Consider the following 24,167-nt stretch of genomic DNA (forward strand, 5'->3'; position numbering starts at 1 on the left):
TTTTATCCAGCATAGAGTTTTGAATTGAAGCCCAGGAAATATATATAATAAACCAATAACAAAAAATGCCGAATCAAAAATATTGCAATCAGTGTAATAAGAATATATCCAGCCCCAATTGGGCCAGACACCAAAGGAATTGTAACCCAGACAAATGCAGAACTCCCATTAAAATATGCCCCAAATGCAATAAAATATTTAGCAAGGCATATTTCAATAGACATGTGGGCTCTTGTTCTGTACAGTCATCAATATTGCCCCCACAAGCATCTACATCTGGTCTGAAAAGAAAGCACGAAGCACCTGTTAATGCCAGAGCAGCAAAGCAGCCACGCTATGAACCCATCCATAGCAGTTTTAATGCCCAACTTAGGGATTATCGGTTTGTATCAGAGCCAAGATGTGATATTAAGAATTTTTTGAACAGTGTAAATCCTGATGTGCAGGCAATTCTTAATGCACAAAATGGCTTTTATAAGCTGTCCCTCAAATTGTTTACACAATATAAGAAGCCAAATGGCACAAAATTTACACAGCCCCACATAACAGAAACTGTACCTGTATATTCAAATGCAAATTCAGACAAAATAATAAGCAGTTTAATAGATCAATTGAACATTAAACACTCTGAATTTGCAGCAAAAGAGTCTGGATGGAGCCTATGCGGCTCTCCACACAAGTTATATGTTAATATTTCTGAATTCAGCCCATTACAAGGATCTACATATCTGCCATTACCTGCCAATATTAAAAACAAAACAGCCGTGGTTAATATTGAAAATAATGATGAGAAATGCTTTTTGTGGTGTATTTTAGCTGCTTTGTACCCAGTTTCAAGGAATCCTCAGAGAATAAGTTATTATAAACAATATGAACACAATTTCGATGAGGCAATGGAGGGTTTAGAATATCCAATGTCTGTTCAGAATATTGATAAATTTGAGAAAAAGGCCAGGCATATCAATGGCAAACAATTATCTATTAATGTATTTATTTGTTCCACTGGCCGTGGCAATTGCTCGATAGTACCTCTCAGAATCAGTACAATTGATGATGAATCTGCTATTCCGATTGATTTGCTCTTAATTGAAGGGGATGGCAAATATCATTACACTCTGATACATAATCTTGAAGCTATAGTGAGAACACAACTAGACAAATCTAATAGAATATTTAAGTTGTGCAGAAGATGTTTATGTGTATTTGATGGTCAAAAAATGGCAAATAGGGTTCGGGAAGAAAATGCAGAAATTGCAAAAAACAAGTTAATTGAGCATCTGAAATACTGTGGGAACCATAAACCTGTTCATATGCTGATGCCAATGCCAAGTGAAAATTGCAAATTCAAAAAGTTTGAAGCCTTGTTGGAACACCCAGTATATATTGTCTGTGATTTTGAATCAATTCTCAAATCTCTTGCATCCTGCAATCCAGATCCTGAAGAATCTTCAATTACACCATACCAGCTACATGAACCTTCCAGCTTTTATTATGTGGTTGTACAGGATGGTGTTGTTAGTAAAGAATATTCATACATGGGACCAGATGCCATCAAAATATTTGCACATAGAATAGAAAATGAGTGCCGTGACATAGCATCTAATATTTTATTAAAATCAAAACCCATGTTGCCTTTAACAGAGAAACAGATTGAAGATTTCAACAATGCAGAAAAATGCCCGGTATGTGATTCTGAATTTTCAGATACAAATATCAAGGTGAAACACCATTCTCATACAGATGGTAAATTCAAAATGGCCCTCTGTAATAGCTGTAATATTAAGATCAAGAGACCAAAATTTGTCCCCATATTTTGTCATGGAGCATCCAATTATGATTTTCATCATTTGATCAGATATGAGGGGTTTGACAAGCAGAATTTAAATATTTTAGCTGAAAATGATGAGAAATATATATCTATTAGCAAAATAATTAAAGTTAATGGTGTTCCTATTCACATAAGATTTCTTGATTCTTACAGAATTTTATCTGCTAGCCTGGCTACACTGGCCACTCAATTATCTGATGATCAATTCAAAATCACATGTGCCTTGTTTCCAAATCAGGACCTGAAATTAATTAGGCGGAAGGGTGTATATCCATATGATTATGTCACAGATTTTTCTAAATTTGATGAGTGTTCTCTGCCACCACAAGAAGAGTTTTACAGCAAAATCAGAGGATCTGGAATCACTGATGAAGATTATCACCATGCCCAATTGATGTGGAACAATTTAAAATGCCAGACATTTGGTGATTATCACATGGCATATTTAAAACTTGATGTGACCCTCTTAGCTGATATATTGCAGGCATTCAGAAAATCTTCTATGCAAAATTATGAGCTGGACCCAGTGTATTTTTACAGTGCCCCGGGCCTAGCATGGGCTGCAATGTTTTTAAACACTAAAATGCCATTGGATCTGATCCAAGATCAAAATAAGTATCTGTTTATGGAGGAATGTATAAGAGGGGGGATGGTGCAATGTTCCCAGAGATATGCCAGAGCAAATAACAAATATATGCCTGATTATGATCCAGCACGGCCATCAAATTATATACTGTATGTAGATGCCAACAGCCTCTATGGTCACGCTATGATGGATAAATTGCCATATGCAGGGCTTGAATGGGTTGAAGATTTCAATATTGAAGATCTTCAGGACTTTGATGACAGTGACTATGGCCTCTTCTTAGAGGTTGATCTGACAATTCCAGATGATTTACACAACAAATTTTCTGATTTGCCCCCAATTCCCGAGGTTAAGTGCTCACCTGGCTCTAAACAGAAGAAGCTCATGATGACACTGGAGCCAAAACAAGGCTATGTCATATATTATAAAAACCTCCAGTTCCTGATAAAACATGGTGTCCAAGTGACCAAACTTGGCAAAGTTTTGAGGTTCAGGCACTCAGAATGGTTGAAATCATATATTAATACAAACACAGAGCTTCGAACATCTGCAAAGAGCCAATTTGATAAGGCCTTGTTTAAATTGATGGTCAATTCTGTATATGGCAAAACAATTGAAAATGTCAGAAAACATACCGATGTTAAAATAATTACTGACCCCAGCCTGAGCAAAAAATTGGTTGCAAAGCCTAATTTCAATTATAGAAGAATTTATGATGAAAATATGGCACTTTTCAACATGAAAAAAACAAAGATTAAGTTTGATAAACCTATTTATGTAGGGGCTGCAATATTGGAATTGGCCAAATTACATATGTTAATATTGTATTATGATGTGTTGAAACCTTTTTATAAGGATCGTGTAAAATTGATGTACATGGACACGGATAGTTTTGTTCTTGATATTCAAACAGAAGATGTTTATCAAGATATAGCACAGCCTGAATTGTTTAAATACTTTGATACCAGTGAACATACAAGGATTCAACCCCACAACAAAAAGGTGCCCGGCAAGTTAAAAGATGAGACACTTGGTGATGTTATTGTGGCATTTGCTGGGTTAAGTGCCAAGATGTACAGTTTTAAAACATGTAGTGGTGTTGCTGCCAAAAAAGCCAAGGGCATTGGCAAAGTAACTGTGGAAAAAGAGCTTGAATTTGAAGATTATAAAAATTGCTTCAAATCCCAGAATTTAATCAAAACATCAGAATCCAGAATCCAGAGTGTGGATCACTTATTGACTTCAAATGTTGTAAGAAAAGTGGCTCTGGACCCACATGATGATAAGAGATGCATTTTATCATGTGGCATACATACTTTATCATGGGGTCATTGTGATTTGAAAAATGGCAATCAATGCCCAAACACAGAGCATGATTTGAAATAAATAAACATGCCTATGAACTTATTTGGGTTTAAAAAACAAGGTATTATGGACCTGCCAACCCCACAACCCTCTTCTGATATGCAGTCTATGCTGTCTAAACTGAGTGGCTTGTTAATTATTCATCTGAACAGCATACTTACAGATATTGATGATGAAACAGGCAAAATATTGTACATATTTAACAATAATTTAAATCATTACCAATTACCTGTAGGTGGGCAATTGCAATTTATTACAACTCCTGAGGGTGATGTTAAAATTTCAGTAGGGAGAAATATTTATAGAATTAAGCACTCAAACATGGTTTCTGGCACTGTTTATACTGTTTCTGCTGGTGACTGCTTATATATTGAGGTCCCTGGATCTTATGACAAGCTTATACCCTTTTTTATAGAATTAAGAATCAGATACTCTATAATAAATAACTACTAAACAAAATGCCTAATGATATTTTTGGCCACACAAGACATGAAGATCACAGTGATGAGATTTTGATGCTTGATGTCAGAGTCAAGAAATTAAGAAGTGATTTACAAGCTTTACAAACTACACTCAATGCCAGTCTTCAATTAGAAATTACAAATTTGCAATCACAATGCATGGACCCTCTTCTTAAAATTGATTCTGAACTCAAATTGTTGCTTCAGAAATATACTGATTTGGCCACATTGGATAATTTTCAAAGTTTGGAAGAAGCTGTAGCAGCTCTTCAAGCCAAATTTAAGACCCAAGCCACCAATTCTGAGCAATTGAAACAACAATTGGAAGAGCAGATAAATAATGTCCAGGCACAGCTCCAAACAATTGTCAAAAGCATAAAATCACAAGAAGATTTTGATCTAGTGATTTCCACTCTAAAGGAACAGATTCAATCACTCCAAATACCTAATCTGGATCCTCTGAACAATGCCATAGCCGAGGTTAAAGAAAAAATTGAGACACTTGAAAATTTTATGAACAATTTGCACTCTTCTGATGCTTTAAGTGCAATAACTCGGAGTGTAGCAAATATTAAGCTGCAACTTGAAACATATGAAGATTTTGGAAAAATTCAAAGTACCATAACCCATCTTGAAGGTACAATAGCAGCAGTGCAAAGTGATTTGGCAAATGTACTAGAATCCCGATTGCCTGGGATTGTAGATACTCTTGTCAGTGTCCAGCACCAAATCACAAAGCTTGAAAACCTCAACACTGAATCTGAACTATCTCATTTTCATCACTTGATAGATGATATCCAAACAAAACTTGAAATTTTACAACAATCCACACCCTCTCAGGCAGATATAGCCCTGCTCCAAAATGCTATGCAAAATGTGGCTGATGCTTCTGAATTAAACAATGTGAAATTGGCACTTGAATTTTTGCAAAATACAGTATCAAATCTTCCTACATCACAGGAACTTAAAAATATTAAGAGGGCAGTGAATAGGATATTGAAATCAGAAGATATCAAGAATATCCAGGCAGAGATCAAACATCTCACTCAGGCAGTGGCCACTCTACCAACCAATCAACATATTAATGAACTGCATGCCCTGTTTGAGGATATCAGAAGACAGGTCCATGATCTTACTGCTCAAAATTCAAAATTGGCAATTGTTGAAAATTTGCAACAAATTGTAGCTAATATCAAGCAAGAGCTAGGAACCATGGAATCCAATCAAGCAAATGCTCTGTCTGTTTTTGCCACCCAGCTACAAGAAATTGTGCAGCAATACAAAAAACTTGTTGTGGACATAAAAATCAAGCCAGGCCATGATGATGTTGTTAGGACCATCAATGAGCATCTTGAATCTGTAACAAGTAGATTGCTCACAGCAGAAAAGGAAATAACAGGCATAATTGAAAATCCTAAACATTCAGTAATTCTTGAATTGTACAGCATCCCCAACAAAGAATATGATTCTCCATTTACACCAGGTGGCAAAATATATATGCTGTCCCCTGCACAATTTTATTATCAATTTTTTGTTGGGGGCACATTGAGACCAATCAAGATCAAATATTGGCTTCAGCCACAGGCACACCACTACCCTACCTTATCAATAACAAATGCTGATAACAAAGTGAAAATCACCAGTGTAGAATTAGAGGATTTTACAGATCCCAATACATTGGAAACAGCCTATACTGAAGATGATGGCTCTTTGGAATTTAAAATACAAATAGGGGACAAATTATATTTAGAAAATCCTGCAGTTTCAGCTGCTGAACACCCCATAGTTGCAATATTCTTGTTTACATATTATGTCTAGAAAAATTATTGTTGATGAATTACACAGACAAGCCCGACATAATTTTAAGAGACTCCCAGTAGTCACAAAAAGCATAGATGATTTATGGCAAAGCGACTTGATTGAAATGGCAAGTGGACAGTTGAAAAACTTAGACAAAATCAACAAGGGCTACAAGTATCTACTCACTGTAATAGACACATTTTCAAAATTTGCCTGGGCTGTGCCACTCAAATCCAAGACTGGAAAATGTGTTACAGAAGCCATCAGAACAATCATCAATCAGAGTGGAAGATCCCCGTGCTATTTGCAAACAGATAATGGCAAAGAATTTTATAATTCAGTGTTTCAACAATTTATTAAAAGCCAGGCAATAAAACATTATTCGAGTTACAGTGATCTCAAAGCCTCAATTGTAGAGAGATTCAACAGAACCTTAAAAAATCTTATGTATAAACAATTTACCCTCCAAGGTAATTATAAATGGATTAATATTCTTCCAGAACTTCTACATAAATATAACAACTCGGTCCATTCCACAATCAACATGAAACCCTCTGAAGTAACTTCATCTGATGAGCAAAAATTGATCAGCACTGTTTATTATCCTAAATATCAGCCAACAACAAGAAAGGCCAAATACAAGGTGGGTGATCAAGTAAGAATCAGCAAATATAAGCACTTATTCAAGAGAGGCTTTACAAGAAACTGGAGCACTGAATTATTTACAGTGGTTCAGGTTAAACCCGGGACCCTTAACACATATATAATAAAGGATCACCGAGGAGAAATTCTCAAAGGCAGGTTCTATGAACAAGAGCTCAGCAAAACTAAACAGCCTGACACATATCTCATAGAAAAAAATATCCGCAGAAAAGGCAACAAGTTATTTGTCAAATGGCTAGGACTTCCAGAACACAGCTGGATCGATGCAAACAAAATAATAATATGAGCACCTGGGATGTTATAAAAAGGCTCCCAGAACCTGAACAACAGAATAAGAGAAATGGCAACTTGTTACCTGATAATATTAGGTGTCTTATTGTTGGGCCATCTGCTTGTGGTAAAACTACACTAATGGTTGATAATTTTTTATTGGCACCCAACTGGTTAGACTGGAAAAACAGGCACTTGTATATCTTCTCTAAGAGCTTGGAACAATTAAAATATCAGCAGCTGATGAAGCTATATGATGGATTGGATATTGCCACTTTTGAACCAGATGTTAAGCCACTTGATGAATGTCTCGATAATTCTGTTGTTGTGTTTGATGACATTATATTGGATAATCAAAACAAGGTTAGGAATTTCTTTACACAGGGCCGGCACAAAAACATTGATTGCTTCTACCTGGCACAGACTTTTTCAAAAATACCCAAGCAACTGATCCGTGACAACAGCAATTTTATATGTGTGTTTCATCAAGACCATACCAACCTCAAACACATACATGATGAATATGTAGGTGGGGACCTGAGCTACAATGATTTTTCTAAGTTTTGCAGCAGGTGCTGGAACCAGGACAGTTATGGGTTTGTCACCATTGATATGACAAGTACACCTAATACTGGTAAATACAGAAATAAAATCAACAATTTTCTAGACATTGAAACATATATAAATAAACATGAAAAGGCCAATCATTGATGATCTTAAATTAAGAAATTATCTTGTAAAAAGATTTAAGGGATGGAAATCAGAGAACCGTGGAATTTATGAAAAACACAAACAAACAGAACAGCCTGTAATTGATGCTATTAATAATTTAGGTAAGAATATCAAAACTGTTACAGAGCAAAATCAAAATTTGATCACAGAGCTTGTACCTGTAGCTGCTAGGAACATATTAGATTATCCATTCACCCCACTTTCAAGTATTCATACACCTAGTCCTATTGCTCCTAGAAGAATTGAGGCTAGTCAGGATCCTATTGAATTGGGTCTTCTTGCTCAAAAATATTTAACCACACCTAAAGACAATAAAGATGAGGTGTTTGGCTTATATGCTGACACAGAGCTTGATGGTAGCATCATACATAGAATTGGCAATTTCAGAGTAACATTTATGGGAGATGATATAATTGTATATTCAGAATCTCGACTTGGAGAAAAAGGTGCTTTTGTTAAGTACTCCGGAACACCTGGATTGTGGGAACTGATGACTAGGAAAAGGCCTGGCAGCTATACAGATCAAGATTATGAGGATTACAAAGAAATATTAATAAAATCAGATGCTCTATACCAGAACAATGATCCCACACAAAAAAGAGTCAAGTCTAGCAGTGGGGCAAAATACAATAATTTAATCAAGCCCATATGGTCACAGATCAAGACTGGCAGTGGAATCAAACAATACAACACCCTGCCTAAAGAATTTGTGTGGGTTGATGATGTCAGGAAACTTGTAGATAGGCTATTGGTGATAGCTGGGGAGGAAAATGCTGGGAACCACAATTTTTACAATGAAAAGGTTGGAATTATGGACATGATAAGCACCAAATTGTCTAATTTTATAGTGAATGACACTAAGGGGATTGGATATCTCATAAAAATTATTAATACTCTACCCCCCAAATTTTGGAATATTTCTGAGGGTCGGGGCCTTGTTAATGACATTATAAACAAGCTGCCATTTGAACTACACATTCCAGGCTATCAGTATTGTGGTCCAGGCACAAAATTGGACCATAGATTAAACAGAGGGGATCCTGGTGTTAATCCTTTAGATGCTGCTTGTAGAGACCATGATATTGCATACAACACACATTCTGATCTTGACAAGAGACATGTTGCAGACAAGAAATTAGAAGAGGCTGCATTTGGCAGATTTGTAAGCAAAGATGCTTCTTTGAGTGAAAAAATAGCAGCATTGGGAACCACCATAGCTATGAGCACCAAACAAAAACTGGGGTGGGGGTTGTGAATATGTATATAATAAACCTACAATGAAGGCCAAGGGTGTTATGTATCAAATACCTTATGCAGGTCTCAAATCTCTTAAAACTATTGACAGTCTTTTAACCAAAAATCAGCGCAAGAAAAAAAATTCTTGTATTGCAAAGGGGCATGGTATGAAATTATTACTTAGTACCCCCCAATTAAAAAAATTACAGCAATCAAGAAAAAAATCACATGTGGGGGGATTTATATTTACCATCCCTGCCATCTTAGCTGCTCTCGGGGCTGTTGGGAGCTTGGCCGGGGGATCAGCCGCCATAGCAAAAACAGTAATAGATGCCAAGAAAAATAGGGCAGAATTAGATGAGCAGAAGCTCCATAACCTGGCAATGGAGAAACAGGGCAAAGGTGTTAAAACAGCCATGAATAAGTTTAAAAAAACAAGAGCCGCTTACAAACCAAGATATTGAAGCTTTAATCAAGCCACTGGGCATCAAACATTTTAGAGGTGTGTACATGTCTGATTCTTTGCCAGAACAACCACTCAACAAAGAGTGTGGCATTGTTAATTTGGATAAGTACAAAAATCAGGGCACTCACTGGATTTGTTATCTTAAATATTTAAACAATGAGGCATTTGTATTTGATTCATTTGGAGGTGCTCCACCTGAAAATTTAATAAAATATCTAAAATCACCTAATCTTTATTACAATAATGCCCGTGTTCAAAACTTCAAAGATGTTAATTGCGGACATTTGTGTTTATCAGTTCTTAGATATATGTCTCAAATAAATAAACCATCAATTGAAGATTTTCAAAAAGCCTTGTGGTATCTGAAACATCATGGGGGTATTTCATCTCACCAGCCAAAATTCAATATTGAAACTCAAATTGCATGATGACATAGTGTATCCCAAAACAATAGCTCTCAGAGCATTTTATGGCATGTACCTAATCCCTAATATTACACACCACAACAACAAAATTGCAGTAGGGGATGAAAAAATTGTCATCACTCCAGGGCAATATAATCTATCCACTCTAAATGCTCAATTACCCAGAGGTGTAGTGTTAAGTCAAAATTCTGTCACTCACAGAGTAGAAATTGTATCTGCTACAGAAACAGTGGATCTGGGTACTATAGGAGAGCTGTTAGGCTTTGAGAACAACACAAAACTTGAAGCAGGCATCAAACACACTGCTATGAATATACCTAAATTCTTAGCCATAGAGACTCTAAATATTCACTGCAATGTGGCTGAGGGTATGATCACCAAATGAAATGGCATAGGCACTCACAAACAAACAGGCATTATTGCAACATTCAAGCCTAATTCTGAATTCATGGAGCCCATCATCTACAATCCATCCCCAACATTATATTTTCCTGTGTGCCATAATAGAATAGATTATATTGAATTGATGGTCACTAATGAAAAAGAAGAATTAGTTGATTTTGCTGGAGCCACAACAACTGCTATCATAGAGATTAATATTTAAATAAAAATACATACAAGAAGAAAATGGAAAATATTGAGAGTTATGAGCTACAATCATTCCCCCCAAACAGGAGGACATTTGCAAATTTAAATCAACCCAACACAGAGATTGAGGTTGATCTTGATGTAGGGGATGGCTTTATACACCCCCACAGAGCAGATCTATACATCAAATTTGATGTTGTAAAGCTCGATGGAACAGATTATCCGGCAAATTCAAATATAAGACTTGTAGACAATTTTGTGCCGCATCTATTCTCTGAAATTGAGATCAGAAAGCATGGCGTTGTTATAAACAGAGTGGATTATCCCGGCATTACCTCCACAGCTTTGGCCACATTAAAATTATCCAAAACCGAGGCTTCTTACTACAAAATCGGTGGATTTGAGGCTGGTGATAAGATATTATCTAAGAACCACACAGTGCTGTTCCCGATGCGCCTATTGCCAGGATTCTTCTCGGATTTCAAAGATATTATGTGGAAGGGTGGGTTAAGAATTACATTTAGAAGAGCTGCCAATGATAATAATGCTTTGATGAGGTACAGTGCAATAAACTCTACAGGGGAAGCTCTGCCCAATACCCTACCAGATGCAGGCAAATGCATTATTCAGACTATGGAGTTAAGAATCCCTGTTGTTGAATATGAGGCCAGTTATGCTCTTAAATACAAAGCAGATATAATAAAAAATCCACAAATTTCTCTACAATTTTATACATATCAATGTGTACAGAAGCCCGCAACTGGTGCTTATTATGAGTTTGATGCTACAAATTCATTCTCCAGTATTCAATACGACATGCCTGATTTTGTAGTGGTACTGTTTCAGACTGGAAGAAACAATAATCAGGAAAAAAATTCAAGTAAATTTGATAACTGCAACATCAAGAACATATATCTTAAAAATGGCAGAAATGAGGTCTTTCCTAGAGAAAATTACAATTTAGACATGTCCAAGAATGATTTTCTTAAATTATATGAGGCTTTTACGGCTTTCAAAAGAGTTACTACAGGCAATACTGACATGTATTACACACCAGATGAATTCAAAACACAGAGACCCATGTTTGTAATAAACACTTCAAAAAGGAAACAGGTTGTGGTGAATGACAGGACAAACATTAAAATTATCTGTGAATTCCATGAGGCATTACCTGATGACACCATATGTAGTGTTATTCTCATAGGTGAAAAATCATATGTTTATGATGTAAGAAATGAGAGAGTCACGGAGCAATTCTAGAGGGGCTCTGCATATTGCATTGTTTTAATATTAGATAAACAATTGAACCTGGTATCCAATTAAACTTAAACCAGAAGTAAATATGTGTGTGTATGTATGGGTTTTTACTTAATTTCAGGTGTAGCCAAAAAAATATCAATTTTTGACAAGTTTATGGACAAAAATCTGGCTGATGCAACTTTTGTAAGTATGGGCAAATCAATCTGAGGGGGCTCATCATTTGTACACTGTAGTTTCAAGGCATTTTTACAAAAATCTTGGATTAGACAGGGTTCCACACTTGGCCGATTAGGGCATATGCCCGATTTGCCATTGTTTTAAGTGTGGGCAAATTCAATCTGAGGAGCTCATTATTTGTTGTGCTGGTTATATCATCAATACAACTACTGAGTTGGCAATCTTGCCCGCTTTCACAAAGCAGCCCCGTGAGTTTAGGATGGCAGTCTTCTATCATGAATGCCGTCAGTGTTGCTAACACCTTGTTCCCAGCGCGAAATCTTCCCAGGAACGGGAAATTTTGGAGCGATGAAAGAGGAAGAGCGTTGCTTAGGGAAATTTCCCCTCTGGGCCAAACACACCACTTGGAACCACTATGTGCATCCACCGGTTATCGAACCCGGGACCCTGTTGTTTCAAGGCGACGACGTTGTCATTACGCCAACGAACAGGCCCCGAACTTCAAATTGTGAAGATATGTAGGTCTCAATTCTCAGAAAGGTATAAGTAGGGAGACAAATTTATGGTAAATAAAAACTGAGGAGAGCGGTAAATAAAATGTTAGATCAGCGGTATATACCAGCGGTGGAAAAAAACAATTGCACACACTTTTTCATTATGAGAGGAAACAACATACAAAAGAGCTATAAATTGATCAACTACTTCATTTTTAGCTGTCCAACCAAAAAGAAAACATCAACACAAGATCACTTCATTTCTAAATTGCATATCTCAAGTGATTTATTCATTGTATGTATTTAAAGGATATCCTTGCTGTCCAACAAATAAAATAATCACTACTGCACATACACAAACACATGTTGAAAATCACATGATGATAAACAAAATTCATTCATGACTGAACACAAATGACACCATTGTTTCACTTGATGTGCGGGAACAGACCAATCTTATCGCTGCTACAGCTAGCAAGTTTAATGAAACTGGAAGTTGAGTAGACATTCGGGGGAAGAAAGGAATGCAGCTTGACAGGGAGCGAAGTTTTCGAACTGAGATTATGTGCATGGGAAATCCCAATTTGCAGCGGCTTCCTGATGTGATCCAAGATAAAACGTTCTTCAGCTGCAAGTGGTAGGAACTTTAGGCAAACGTTTCGTTACAAATCGACAGTTTGCGCGCACAACCTCGATTGCCGGTTTTTGCGTGTTTTCTACTTAATTTGATGATATTTCACGGTTTTTTCGCGAAAAAGCGTTCATTTCGTGGAAAAGCACACATTTCGCATTACTTCGCGAATAAAACTCATGCATATTTCATCATTGGGGGTGTAGCTACGTGCAGAATGTTCAAAATTGCATCTTTTTTTCACATTTCGCGATTTCGCGCATCGCGAAAATTCAATGTCCCTAGGTATAAGATAAGAAGTTTTTTATGTATTTTATTCTCGCTTCTGGGTCTACATAAATATTTCACAATATCACATCACTTCAAAATTCCGAAAAATGAACAAGAACCCCCACTTCCGTCCCCACAATCACATTTTTGTCTATTTGAACATTATGATACAGTGATATAGCCCAGATTCTGTACCCAGTATATTGCAAGTTCACAAGGCCCTATTTTTTTTAAACAAAAGAAAAGATACCTGAACCCAATATGACCTACTTAAGGTTTGCTTTTGTTTCTAATGGTGTCTAAAGTCAGAAATGTAAAACTAGTGGCAAGATTCAAAAGAGGGAGCAATTTTCTGAAAATTGGAGCCAGTTCCAAACAATAACAAGGGGGCAGTGAAGTATTTAAAAAGTAACAGTTGGGCCATATTGGGTACATACACACCAAAAATGGCCTAGTGGTATATTTTATCCTTTCACACCAAAAAATGCAGCGGAAATTGTAAAGAAAGTACCACAATGCTACTTTTAGAGGTAGATAATTTTTATATTTACATAATGACACATGAGATTATACAAAGAAATAACATCGTTTACAAAACAATGAACAAAGAAGTGACGTCACGATTTGTCACCAGAAGACTATGGATTACACATCACAATATCCTTTAACATCCTTAGCGAGTCGTACACTTCGCAACATGTTATTTGACCGCCCTGAAAAATTTCAAAGTCCGGAATTCGTAAATTTGGCAGCATAGCGCTTCAGAGCCAACTAAGAGTAGCCAACTTTGCAACATTTCTTCTTCCTGAATGAAAACGCTCGTGATTTTTTTTTTCATTCTTTCACATTCCATAAAATAAAGATACCCTAAAGCACTAATAAAATACATGAGTAGACAAAAAAATGTTAAGTAGAAATACGAATGTTGAAAATATTTCAAGATTCCTCGCTCTGAATTTGAAAAGAGGTAAATTTATGTGCATTTTGAAACACTGAACAAGTTTTCATCCACTTGGAAAGAATTGCCGTCACATTTGAATGCAAGGAGGCAAATTCATGATGATTTTATACGAAATTTTTATGAAAGATACCTTGCACAACACCAAACGATTCTGCAAAGTGTGTCTTTTCCTTGGTTATTGGCGAAAAATGGTTCGAAACTCCGGCACAAGATTTCTTCAACTGAGATCAACGTGCTTTACTGAGGTTTTCGTTAGAAATCTCCTGGAGTAGTTGGTTAGATGACAACAGTTTTCTTTTTTTACTGTTTTCGTCAAGATCGAAACATCGTAGGTTCAAATCCCACCCCTTCCTGATTATGTTTTCTTTTTTATTTACCGAATACGAAGTGTTGTAATAACGTAATATAAGATTATATGATATTACTGTAAATATTTATGCGATGCATACTCAGTGGCGGCGATTGAGTTCCAAAACTGATGGGGCAAGGTGTCAAAACTGGGGGTTTCCCTTGGGAGATAAGGTTTAGCATAGTGGGAGGGCAACTGTTCCTCTACCCCCCCCCCCCCCCGTCTAATCGTTGCCACTGTGCATGCCTCAAGTAATATTTCTACTAATGTTCTTAAACTTTCAGTGATTGGCAGGATGTAGGAAAAACTTATCCTTTCATTCAGCTGTCATAAGTTATGTTAACACATACGCGTATTTAAGAACTTATATGTCATTAATATCTGTTCTTAAACAGGATGTTGTAATCAAGGGGTCCCGGGCTCAACACCCGGTGGAGGCACGTTGCTTCGGATTCTAGTTTAAAATATAGATCCAGTACCGAATAGTCTGTCTGTGCAGCAAGTAGACTTAAAACAACAATAGAGAAACATATACAAATCAGCGGCGTATACTCTGGGTCATCTAGGTAATAGCAGATGACCCGGCTGTATTTCTTTTTTTTTTTAAAAAAAAATGTATATATATACACATTTCTTCCCAATTTTCTTCCAAACCAATTTCGATGCATACATTTCCTTGCTTCCAGCGCGCGAATACTTCCAATCGTTTGCCGCCGAATGTCCGGGAACCTTTCTCCAGCCGGTGGAATGTCTACAGGGAATCTCACCCTGACGTCATTCCTCCCGCTTCCCTTGCAACCCTTGGCGAGGAGGGAGGAGAAAGGAAAGAGGGGGAGGAAACATTGCTTTTCAGGCGCGGTGATTCCGTGCCCAGGGTAAGCTCCTTCTTGTGAGAGTCCACCGGTCGCACTCTCAACCTTCAGAGCCTCTCCATTCCCTCCGCTGAATAGGGAAAACATACCCGGTAGAGTGCGAAGAACAGGAAAACTGAATAACATGGGCAAACCAATTCTACGCTAATTTTCACTTTACATTTGCTTCTGTCTTGCTGATTTCTGTTACTTGAACATACATTTATCAAAAGGGAAAAACTTAAATATTGAAGATGAAGCAAACTGAATTAAAATTCAAAGCTTAAGAAATTAAAGCACCTATTTGCTGACTCCCCCCAATCCTTGTATTTACAAAAATAGTGATTGTTTCTCCTCTCTAATCTTCAAAAGCAGCGAGAATACTTCTTTCACGGAACTGAATATTTTTTAAAGGGAAAGATATGAAAAATAAATTATATATATTAGTTAATTTAAGTTGCTATATTCCGCCTGTTTAGATTAATAGTGATGAAGATGAAAGAATTAAACATAAACGAAAAAAACACATCAGGCACGTAACCAGGTGGAGGACTCGGGGGGGCTGAAACCCCCCTCCCCGAAATCCTACAAATATCTAATTTAAAAAGTGTATAGTGATAATTAATTTTACTTCATTAGCAGGATTAAACACTTTGCATAATACGTTGTAATAATCTGAGATTCATCTTCAGGACTTCTAACCCCACTGTTTCAACTTTATGTGGCGGCTGCTAATAAGGGATGATCCCCATCCCGAAATAAAATTCTGGCTCTGACCTGCAATGATTCGAACTTTTAAAAACCTGTCATTTCGAGCTCGGAAAGGGATTTTTTTTTATCATTCATAGGGAATTTCTTTCTGAGCCAGGAGCACAACAACAGAAGTTTGGCGCGTGAAACTGAATGCGTGTAGTCGTTGGCTTCGTGTTTATTATTTATTAAGGTGTTAGTGTTTGTCGTGATAGTGCTGTGTTAAAGGGTAATGGATGTGATACAAGATTTGCTGGTGAAACCTTTTGGAACAAGATCTTTTCAGGAGAAGTTGCAAATTGTTAATACAGGTAGGCCAGTGTCATCGCTTGAACTTATTTCTACACACAAAGACAAAAATCGGGAATATGTGAGGCATATTCGCAAGCAAATTATGACAAAACACCATGGTTGACAGGAAGTATAAGTGTTAATAAGCTTTGCATTTTTGTTGGCCGTGCTTACTTTTCGGGGCTGAAAAGAATGTATGGACGCGTGGCTGATACTGTAATCTTTGCAACACTTGTGTCAAACATGAAAAATCCAAAAGTCACATAACTTCCTTTGTTAAGCTGCAATCTTTCGCAAAGACACGTATTGACGTGAACTGGACAAACAGCGTGCTTTGGATGTGGTACGGCACAAGTGATCGGGTCCTGGAGTAAGTTGAATTTTGCACTTAAATTAATATTGCGGGTTTTTATTTCACTAGTGCACGTCTTTCATTTTATATTTCACAGGCTGTTTTTTATAGCTTTATAATACTGTCTTGTTTTATTATTTGAAATTCTACACGTATAGTAAACTGCAATAACGAGAATTAATTGATTGTGATCGTAGCAATAAGACAAATATTCCGACACAATATTCCTAAATCCAATATGGAGCTTGACATAAATTGCACGGAAACTTTTGGAGTTTGAGGATCAAAAGGTCGGAGATTACCCACTCGTTAGAACCAGCATACACCACTGATACAAATAGAATGTTCTTTGCTTGGAAGTTACGAGTGAGTAGCGTAACCCGGTCATAAAAATCTTCTATAACGGCTGAGGGCTCGACGTGCTGACCCCACGTCACCTCATACCAGTTGAAGAACTCACACCTCTAGGTAGAATTGTGGGAAGGAGATTGGCAGTCGGGAGATAGGCCAAGGCCCTATATGCTCGTCAATACTCGTCAGAAATTCAATCAAATTCATTCAGCTGTGCGTCATAAGTTGTGTTAACACACATTATGAGTCAATAATAATAAGTTAAGAAATTGACAAGACGTTTCTGTACTGAAGGTAACTAGAAGTTGTTTTCTTGTAACGTCGTTACTGTGTCCAGCTCGGCATTGTGATTAAAATTACTCTATCTGCATGTTCACTTTCCTCTTACATAAGTTTTCCTTTCGCGAAAACATCGTTCCATAGTTTCCAGTTTCTCAATATATTTTTCTATGAAGTGTTGAATATAATTCTAGCCTGCTTTCCACAAGCTACACAACTTCTTCCTCTCTCTCTCTCTCTCTCTCTCTCTCTCTCTCTCTCTCTCTCTCTCTCTCTCTCTCTCTCTCTCTCTCTCTCTCTCACTCAGAGGTGCAATGTAACATAATTTAAGAAGGTCATTGTTGCACAAACGATAAACGAACATGTGTTAAATTCGGTAAGATCAGCAGGTAAGGGAAGCTCGATTTTAGCTGCAAATCAGTGCCTTCGTTACAGGAAAATCCCCAACAAAGCAAGGAAATAACTAATGAATGGTTATGCTTTACGATCTTTAGGGTTAAAAATAGGTGATCTAAATCTTTAAAAGAAAACCGTTTTCCAGATAGAATAGGTGTATGCATGAATAGAAAACAAAAATTAAGATATTGTATTAGCTGTGGAGTTCATTCTGTTGTAGCTTTGTGGCACATCCGGTAAAGGCACCCATTTCCAGTTCCACTTGTGTCTTTGATTAGGGTTCGAGCCTCACTTCATCTGGATATTTTTATTTATATTGAGGGCTGTAAGACAATAATATATGAAAGGTTCCAAATTATTTCTTACACGAGTGTATTTTTTTTAAAATTTGTTAGTCCTGAAAGGACTGTTTGGGAAAATTGAACATTTATTTAATATCTTGTCCAGTAGCCACCTGCATCTATGACATGTCTCAGGCGTCGAGGAACGGATTGCACAAGATGTCGAATATACCTGTGCGAAGTGCACACTTCATTCCAGGCATTGTTGACGTGGTCAAATAGTTCATCACTTCTGCGAGGTGGTGGATCGGGCCAGCTTTCTTTCAAACATCGAACGACCTCGGCCCACATATTTTCAATTGGGTTGATGTCGCATCCCATGGGTGGCCAGTCAATTAGATGTATGTCGTTTCGTTCAGAAAACCAACGCTGAACGATGGCTGAATCATGGATGGAGGAGTGGTCTTGCTGGAAGTCAATATTTCCCTCGGGATACAAAGCTCGCACGCCAGGAACCATAACATGCTCCAAAATGTGCACATACTGTATCCCGTTGAGACGTCCTTCTATGCGGTGTAGGTCACCTCCGCCACCGAGAGATATCCAACCCCAGACAGGCACGCTCACGCGTCCACGCCGACGTGAGTTAGCAAAAAAATGGGGATCAAATCGTTGTCCTTGACGCCGGTAGACCAGAACCGGACCATCATTTGCAGTAGAAAATACTTTCTCGTCTGAGAAGATTACTCTATCCCAAATCCTATCAATATTTTCTTCAGCAAATGCTAGCCTATCAGTTCTGTGTGCATCCGTCAAGACCTCCTTCTTTGCTGCCCTTCGTGCCCGTAAACCAGAAGCAGCCAGCCTCCGCCGAACTGTCTGTGGGCAACCAGGAAAATCGGCCCTTGCCTTGAGTTGAGTGGCTGACTGGAATGGATTGGCTTCACACTCCGCTATCAGCCGATCGTCTTGCACTGGTGTCGAAACACGGCCCCAGCTCTCGGGTCTTTTCCGTGATGCCTCACCAGTTTCTTCGTATCGAGCCCACCACCTCCTTGCTGTCCGTGCTGGAACGCCATACTGCTCGCCAGCTAAACCAGGTGACAATCCAGCTCCCTCGATCAAACCGATCACTCTTTCTCTTGTGGATTTGTTGTAGTGCTCCATTCTTCGCGAGGTTGAAGAAAGAAATGTTGCATGCCTCTGTTTAGAGCGTAGTTCAAAGGAAATAAGGTCTTCTATTGGTATAGTTAATCACGTGATGCTGCAGTTGGTTCAAAGACGACTTCCAATTACATTCAGCCATGAAAAGTTTCGTACGAATTCATACCAGAAAAGGATGTCAAGAATAATAAAATAAATTTAACCATTATTTACAATTACATTACTTTCATTTAACGAATAAATAAAGAATAATTATGACAAATGTGCTACAACGAGTGCTCTTTACATCCATGTGTAAAAGTATTTGGTATTACTAAACACGCACACACGTTCGGACCATCTGTAGCGTAGTTGTAACGTTTCAGACAAGCATACATCTTCTTACGTTCATCTTTTCTCTTTGAGGTATTGGTTCAAACCCGGCTCAGCTTTCACGTTTTTTTTTATGTAATACTTAGTAAAGTTTTTGTCACAATTTTTTCGTCCACAAAAAAAAAAAAAACAATAATTAAACGATCTTCTCCCCAAAACAATAATTGCAACATCATATTTATTCACATAATAAATCTATTCCACTCATAAAATTGATTCCTTCGGGTCTTAATGCAACATCACCGAAACATTCAAGTTTCAATGTTCATGTTGGAAATTGAACAATAAACAGTTTTGGGGACACATTGCTTTATATAAAACCTCATGTTATTATAGAAATATACACAAGAAGTCGAATGAAAGTATGCGTAAGGAATACTCTTGAAACTCTAGAGTTGTAATCATGCGATTTGTTTTTCATAGAGTAATCTGTTATATTCAAGGTTAATTATTTCAAATTTTTTGTATTCAGTAAATATCGTACTTCTGTGTTCACTTCAACAGAAAAGAAATTGAGCGGCTAGGATTTGAACCTGTGATCTTTCATTTTAGATAAAAAAAAAAAATACACGTCTTACCAACTGTTCTACAAGGAAATAGACAAAAAGTTTCCTAACATGGTTGCGGCAACAACCACCTGCCAGTGCTCCAAACATTTCTTTGCCACAGATTGTGGATAAGTTCCTCTCTACACAAATGCCCGGTATTTTGCAGTGTATTTTAGCTCAAATTTTGCCTAAACTCATGCGAACTTTGATGAAGAGGATTTACCGGGATATCAACGAGGTTATTTCTGGATAGGCTTCCGAGGTTTCGAGAGCTCTTTTATCTTCAGGGATTGAAGGGATGACGGATAACGTGCTTGTTACTGGCAAGCGTGGTCGTAACTGCGATTCCTCATGCTGCCGAATTTTATTTTCGGAAGGAGTATGGCATCGGACGTAAAATATATATATACTGTTCTTGGATGATCTCTCTGTGTATATCAGGAGGTGGCAGTAATGATGAAGCGTTTAGAATTTTCGGAAACCATTTCAATTATATTACTGAATCACGTGCCACGTGGAATGGCAGAATCAAGTAACGTATAAGCAAGTCTGAGGGTGGCTGTTTTGAATATTGCGAATTTGGTGGAAAGTTCGTTAGATATACTTTCTGTTGAAATAACAGTATTATTTTGTTGAAATTAGACAAGTATTTTGGATATAAAGCAGTGCCGAATTAATGATCATTCTCAAGTTTTGCATTTATTAGATGTCACGTAATATATAAATAGTTATTAGTAGATTTTTATCGCATCGGCCTCGGTCGCAAAAGGTATTTACTTACGTTTATTGGGGATTTATTATTAGATTTAGATGCATTGGAAGATCGAAGTGAGGGGAACAAGAACAGTCATTACTAAATAAACGACATCACATAACCAATCTTAGCGAATTGAATACATTAAACTCTCCCGTTCGTTACAAAAATTCAATACATCAATGTAGTGGATTATTTCCTATTATAATTGTGTGTGTTTGTGTGTTAGTATTTTGAAATAATTAATATTTTAGTTGTGGAGTGAAGAGCGTACACAATACTTATCTTAAATTCCATTACTTGATTGATGATTTGGTTTAATTTACTTCGCCTTTGTGACGTTTTTGGTTCATCGCGAAGATGAGAATGGGTGATGGGATGATGAAATTGATGAAGGAACACTTACAAAGAACACCCATGCCTGACCAGGATTCGAACCCAGGATTAAATACCATTACCTACAGCATCCTGAATGCATATATATTATATGTAAATTAGTCATAATGTGTGTTAACTCAGCTTATGACGATTAGCTAAAATACAAAAAGTTTTAACCTTAAATCCTGGCAAGCAACTGAATAAGCATTAACCTTCTTAGGGAGAAAATGTGCAGAAGAGACATCCCTTGAAGTGTGCATCGGATATTTTACAGTGTTGAAATATCAATTGTCTCACACACACACACACACACACACACACACACACACACACACAAAAAAAAAAAAAAAAAAAATATATATATATAGAGGGTGGGATTTGAACCCGCGACCTTTCAAGTATGTTGAAAAATATGGATACCAGCGTCTAACCAACTGCTCTACGTTAACTTAATGACAACATTCCCTTACAAACACGTAGATGTTTATGATAAAATCGATCTTCCTGTGTTCCAGCATGTTTTCTCCACAAGTCGTGAAATAAATGATTTATTTTAGATCTGTTCGATATTGTGCAGGGCATTGTAAATAAAATGTCGCATAAACTCCTCAGAAATTTGCCTCTTTCTACTCAAACTTGATGGCGATTTACTCCAGGTGGAGAAAACCCCTGTTCAGTGTTTCAAACCTATGTGATATCAAGTCGAGCACGCAGAATTGTTACAATTTCGCACGATTCTCATTCTTATTCTTATTTCAATTTACTATTTCAGTTTCAGTGTGTATTATATTACGATTGATAGTTTATAAGTTCATGGAATGTGCGAAATTGGAATCCTTTCACCGCAGCGTTTTTCGTCTAGTTGAATGACGAACTCAAAGTTGGCTACTCTCAGCTGGCGCTGAAGTGCAATGTTGCTAAGTTTACGATTTTCGGACTTAGAATTCTTTCGGGGCGGTCAAATAAGAAGTTGAGAAGTGTACACACTTTACGTGAGCATAATAGTAAAAAATGTCACATTTGCACATGTCTTTCACGATACGTCCCTGTATTGATTCTACCTTACATAGCGTTCGTTTTTTCCTTGTTATAAACAGGAATTTAAACTAAAGTCTGAACTAAGTACATTGTTATAAACTACAAATAATAAGCTACCATAATATGGAGTGGAGATATAAATTCACATCACTTAAGATTTAGCAAGTAATAACTTGACTATGCAATATTACATCACGGTAGAACACAATCACGAGGTCTAGTCCAGTCAATCTGTGATTTGGCCCGGAACAAATTGCAACGAAAGCTTTCTTTGCATTTTATGGTAGATGAAATAGTACTGATTCACATAGCAAAAGTTTACCTAAATCTGAAGTGACCTTGACCGCCATTTTTAGCCGCCATCTTGAATTTTACTAATATACGTTATTTATTCTAAAAAACGGGCCTATCTCTTTTTATAATGGATCGATTTTCAGGTTCTATACACCGTTAGAATGGTAATTTCATTTTCGCCAAATTGTGCATCTTTTAAATGGCGTATGTGGTGTGTTTATTTTGTATTAATGAAACATTCAAATTGTCATGAACAATTTATTAATTGCTCTTGCAGTTACCACCATGTAAATATTTCGGCACAACATGTTTTGATCTTCTTCCTGTGTTATAATGTGTAATTTTGCACTGTACTGCAGTTCATAACTGCTGAAAGAACGGGTGACTGGGATCTTTACATTAGATCCCTAAGAGAGATGCTCCCATTCTTTGCTGCCGCAGGACATAACTTGTATGCAAAGACCATCCACATTAATTTGCAATATATGGAAAACCTGCACAGCACAAACACCCATGTTGTTATTGATGTTGCTTTATATTGGCTCACACCGCCTATCCTTTGCAGTTTCTAGCCATCGGTACTGCTTTATGTGATCCTACTTCTGCTTGTTGTCTTCCTCATTGTTCCTTATGGCACTTGCACTATACACTTTCACTTTCACTCGTGATTTCACTATGGGATGGTATCCTGGTGGGTAAGTTACACTTTGTTCTTCCTTGTTGTTTTTGTTTACATGGAACAAACCCCCATGTCCACTCCATGTTTCAGAAATTTTCTTTTTTCATGACAAGGTTGCTGTTAAGGGTTATTAGGATGCCAGGGCTGCCAACCTTTCCATATCTCCTGAGTGAATATCCATCAAAAACAATGATTGCAATGCCATAATGATGTTGAATGTGCACTGCGTAATTCTTGCAGATGTCCAAAAACGTAACGCCTTGAGTCCATGGTATATGATGTAACAGAGCACCTCCATCCAGAATGTGAACGCTGCTGACAGCAAATAGGCCAGTTTGTGTTCATTAGGTGTAAATTATGTTTCAGGTGGCGAAAGATTAGTGTATTGTCTGCTATATGTTTCTCGGAAGCATTTAAGAAAAAAGTGTTGAAGGAAATGCTTCTGTCTAAAGCGGGTCTTAAGATATACTGAGGTAAAACGTAGTCACATGTAAAAAGTCTAAATAGACATGGATCTCCTTATTTCTAGTCTTGTCATTTAAGATATATATATATATATATATATATATATATATATATATATATATATATATATATATATATATACATACAATACAATTCTTTATTGGTTTTAAAGGAAGTCGAATAATCATTTTTCTTTTCGTTCTTCGCAGAATAGTTTATTATCCGGACTCCCCTTTCTGGCTCGCTACTGCTTTGCCACTTCATATGGATGTGTTGTTGATTGGTTGCTAAAGCGAGGAAAGTTTAAACTTGTCACCCTAAGGAAAATGTCCATATTTATATGTAAGTACTGGTATTAGAAT

General features: G+C 37.1%; 1 protein-coding gene across 1 annotated transcript in view; it reads left to right on the forward strand.

Moving 5' to 3' along the window:
* Nucleotides 1-24,167, forward strand: part of LOC146003519 (putative inorganic phosphate cotransporter) — a 68,149-nt gene that overhangs the window by 23,181 nt on the left and 20,801 nt on the right. The window contains exon 8 of the mRNA XM_083141806.1: nucleotides 24,015-24,147. Coding sequence (XP_082997932.1) covers nucleotides 24,015-24,147 — 133 coding nt within the window. The remainder of the gene's footprint in view (nucleotides 1-24,014; nucleotides 24,148-24,167) is intronic.

The sequence above is a fragment of the Lepisma saccharinum genome, chromosome 20 (genome assembly GCF_977018435.1).
Source record: "Lepisma saccharinum chromosome 20, izLepSacc3.1, whole genome shotgun sequence".
NCBI lineage: Eukaryota > Metazoa > Arthropoda > Insecta > Zygentoma > Lepismatidae > Lepisma > Lepisma saccharinum.